Source organism: Pyxicephalus adspersus, chromosome 7 (assembly GCF_032062135.1).
Source record: "Pyxicephalus adspersus chromosome 7, UCB_Pads_2.0, whole genome shotgun sequence".
In the NCBI taxonomy this organism is placed as follows: Eukaryota; Metazoa; Chordata; class Amphibia; order Anura; family Pyxicephalidae; genus Pyxicephalus; species Pyxicephalus adspersus.
Genome location: NC_092864.1, coordinates 12,629,389 through 12,633,830, shown reverse-complemented (window position 1 = coordinate 12,633,830; position 4,442 = coordinate 12,629,389). Strand labels below are relative to the sequence as shown.

At 40.9% G+C, this 4,442-nt stretch overlaps 1 protein-coding gene across 1 annotated transcript in view; it reads right to left on the bottom strand.

Moving 5' to 3' along the window:
• Positions 1-202: 202 nt before the first annotated feature.
• LOC140335100 (uncharacterized) overlaps positions 203-4,442 on the bottom strand; it is a 25,449-nt gene continuing 21,209 nt past the window's right edge. Inside the window, exon 20 of the mRNA XM_072417482.1 lies at positions 203-3,951. Coding sequence (XP_072273583.1) covers positions 3,868-3,951 — 84 coding nt within the window. The 3' untranslated portion in view covers positions 203-3,867. The remainder of the gene's footprint in view (positions 3,952-4,442) is intronic.

The following is a 4,442-nucleotide window of genomic DNA, read 5'->3' as shown; positions in this document are numbered from 1 at the left end:
GCCTGCTCCACAACAGACTTGGGAGAAGAAGAATATTACACAGTATTTATATAGTGCCAACATATTACGCAGGGCTGTACAAAGTCCATAGTCATGTCACTAGCTGTCCCAGAGCAGCTGACAATATAATGTCCCTAGCATAGTCATATGTCATTATTACAGTGTACGGTCATAGAAAGAAAAAGACAACCCATGCCAAAGCTTTTAATGGAAATTTTATTTTACACCTCTAACCATATCTACATAAATTACAATAAAAATACAATGCAAACATATTTGTATCATTACGAAATATAACATCTAGCACATGAAGCCAATTTACAGCCTAAAAATTATTAGAGGTTTTAAAAAAATATATAGGGGGGTACAAAAAGAATGCAAGGGGGAGGGGGTTCAGCACACAAAAATGGCAGCCCCCTAATACAAGCACACAGGCCCACCTAAAGCAGAATGTGAACATTTACTGCTTTTTTACGCAATGAAAATCTTTGAATAAAAAGCCCTCACTGACCTCCGTAGCTGCAGCCACTGTGGTGTAATTCATCACCTTAGATGTCCAGTACATGATTAGCTCTTCTTCTCAGTTTTTAGGGAACAGAAAGCTGAGAAAGAAGCCAAATCACTGCAAAAAGGGGAAACACGGCTGCTGAAATCAAAGTGAAAGTACTTCTGCTGTAAATTTTCAGCTCAAATTACTTCACACTGCCTAGAGATACTTATGGTTTGTTTCAAAGCTAAGCTAGCATTTGTTAAGAATAGATAAATAATAAAATGCTGATAGAATGGTATATATAATGTCAGGACAAGCAGAAAGTCCTGTTTGTAATTCATTCCTCTATTAGCACAACACTACCCACTCATCTCAGCTTTAAATCGCTGGATTTCACCTGCGCTGACCCCTACTGGTAAAATCTAATACTGCAGAACAGCTAATTTTATTGCCCTCACATTTTACGGTCACATCCTATAGGTAGTGCCAAGCACAGCTGGGTCAGTAACATTTCTCCTTTTTTGGTAATTTACAATGCAAGCCTCCCCTCCACCCAGAAATACGCTTGTATCAGCATTATATGGAATAAAAATGAACCATCCTTCAGACGGTGGGGGAAGAGGCACAGCGCTAAAACCTTTTCAGACAGAAGGAAGATGGCCAAAGTCTGCAGTGACAGCCAGCCAGATGTCTGAGCGAATACGGAAATGATTCCTTATCGATCGTATTAACAAAACCCACAGGAATGCTACAGGTCCTCATTTAGTCGCAGCAGAAATACGCATTATCTGCGATCGGCGGAGTGTATAATGCAGCGGAGAGGGGGTGAGCAGGACGGTGCTGGGCAGAGAAGGAGACAGGCTGTCTGTAGAGAATATCATCCACATCTCGGTGTGTACTCCATATTAAACAGCTCTAAGCAACATTTAGATGATCGGCGGTGGCATGGGGTTTGTCGGCAGCAGTCAAGACATTTGCACCCTTTCACCACCAGTATTTACTTTTCATCAAATGCAGCACATGCCATACACATTTGTGCGAGGTGGCAAACTGTATATGCGTTGGGTGCACTTACCCAGCCTCACAACACCCGGTGTGTTATTTTAACTACAAGCAGCTCCAAGAGGTCACATGACCAGGTCACCTTTCTCAGGACAATGTTCTGCAATAGCCAAGCTGCAATACCTGATTCTCCCATTAGGTAGTGCTATATGCAAACCCTAAAATAGCAGCTCCTTGCTAGGTAAAAGCCTCAAATATGAAAATCGGAGCTGGCTTCGGCTGACCTACCTGTCAAAATGCTACATGCCTGGCAATTAAAGTGAACCAGAGGATCAGTAGGAGAGTTCAGCAAATTTGAATTGGTTTCAGATTGATTTGGCTCCGCTCCCCTCTAGTTGTACATTCTCCTCTCCCCAGGACTCCGCTAGCTCTGGTCTTTTTTTAGTATTTGGAATGCTGGTCTAAGAGTACCTGTCATGAAATCATACAAATTAAACATCATAGAAACATACATATAAGAAATCTTGTAGCAACAAAAAAAATACATACACAGTAAATTCAGTTGATAATACACAAAGGAAGGTTGCGTCTGTATAAGAGCAGCATGTGGCTCGGTTCTTGCTGTACCCAGGTCCCACTCATATTCCTTACACCATTATAAATATTCTGTGCAGTATAACTATGCAGCCATGGAGGGCTAGGAAGAATCATGGGATGCTGTGAAAGGATAACAGCGTATAATACTGAAGCCACCTGCTCAACGTAGACAAGTGCCAGATTCCAGGTTTAACGTTTGCCAGGGAGGCACTTAAACAAATTAATACCACAGTTTTATCAGATGACATGTCTGCTTTTAATCCCTGTAATTAAAGAGAACCGGTCTTACATGAGCAATCTGAATCACTGATTTTTAAATGGTTGCAATAAATCAGGCTTACTGGGAAAGGGCGGTTAATGGAGCCATTATTTGTCTCTGGTGCCCTTTCCTTCTGTAGGCAAAATGTCTCCTCTGTAAGCTGGATGGAAGGCCCTGCAGCTGCTGTCATTATCTACTGCCTGAGCTCAAGATTCAATAGACAAATAACACAAATGGATCTCGTTAATTGTCATCTTTCTCTCTAAGAGAGCTAGGTAGGACATATCTGTTTATAAGGGTAGTCTGATGATCATCCAGTAGTAGGCGATCACGAGCATCTCTTGCAAGAACAGAACTAGTTCCTTATTGGCAGTAACAAGCCCCTAGTGGCTAAAGTAACATATTACGAAACGGGGAGATTTGTTTAACGGTAATTGTTGATGTCCTTGAGTGTGGCAGCAGATCTATCACTCATTAAAAAAGAATCAGACATACATGTGCCCAACTAAAGGACCAGGGTAGGCCCCTTTGCTGCAATGAGGTGTTAAAAGACAAGCAGGTATCTATTAGTTTTTCTTGGGTGCATCTATGGCTATTCTAAAGGTAGCTGTTTTAGCATGCTACAGATATGTTTTTGGTTTCTAAGTGACAGGAAATCTAATGGTGACTCACATAAAAGTAAGTAAAAATAAGTCTAAAATGCACTGCACCCTCTAACACTTTCAGAGCAGAGATTTTGCTGTCACAGGGACGGACTACAGGTACAAAATGGGACCAATACTAAACCCTGACCAGTAATAACGTACCTGTACAAGTTAAAGCAAATAAGCAAAAAAAAAAAAAGCAATTCAGGGTATAACAACTGCTGACTGGTTCTCTTTGCTGCAACATTGTCTAGCGCAGACCACATTCAGTACATCTTTGCAAACATTCCTCCATGATTTGTTTCTTTAAACAAGCAGCGAGGAAAATACCTTGTGAAAAAGAAATCCAGTGAGCTCTGAACTTCCTGTTTTAGCTGACAACTTGACTTTTACTGCAAATTCTAAAACAACGATGTCAAGCCCCTCCCCTGTACTGGATTACAAAACACCCCCGTGTTATGGTGATAAGGTGTTCTAAAGTACAGTACAGAAGAACAGCACAGCTCACTGCAGGAAGTTAGCAGATCAACAAGTATTTTTCTCTATTCCTAAAACATGGGACATGTCAACGTATTGCAGGGATGTGCTGAATGTTTGATTTTTCAGATATAAAAACTTAAGGCTATAAGGAAGCATCTAAAACAACCATTAACTTCATATCAGATACTCCAGCTATACACTGGAACCATACAAAAAAAAGTGAATGAAGGCTACAGCCAAAAAGGTATCAGCCCCCATCACAAGGCCTAAGGACTGTAGGGGGATTTGTAAGGCACAAAATTAAAAGAAGTGTGCAAATTTCACATAAAAGTTTGTTTGGTGTCCCGGTTGGTGATAGTCTCTGTATGCACTGCACTGGGCAGGCAGGGGTTCTTTTATCCAGTCAATCTATCTAGTTTGCTCAGCAGCTGTTGCTTTAGTGAGTTGTTGAAGGTGGGTGTGTTATTCATGTGGATTACCTGAAAGAGATAAGGATATGAACAATGAAATCGATGGATGAAGCTGAAGTTTAATCTGCTTATATTTTGCTTTCCCTGGTTCCTCCTCCTCCCTTCCCCAATAAACATGTCCGGTGATTCATTATGTGGTGCTGATCCAACATGACAAAGAAATAAAATGCAAAGAATGAAAGGGTCCGGACCCTATTTAAGCTCTTGCAGTAAATCATTTCTGTCCAGAAAAGAAACCGGTACAACTGTGCAAGACTGAAGGGAAGGCTGGAGGACAGCTTTAAAGTGCACAAAAACCCAAAGATATATATATACCGTATTTTTCAGCGTATAAGACGCTCCGGCCTATAAGACGCACCCAATTTTAAACGAGAAAAATCTAGAAAAAAAAGATTCTGAACAAAATACCAAAAAATCACTCTGTGTCAATGTATCCCCTTCTAATCACTCTGTGTCAATGTATCCCCTTCTAATCACTCTGTGTCAATGTATCCCCTTCT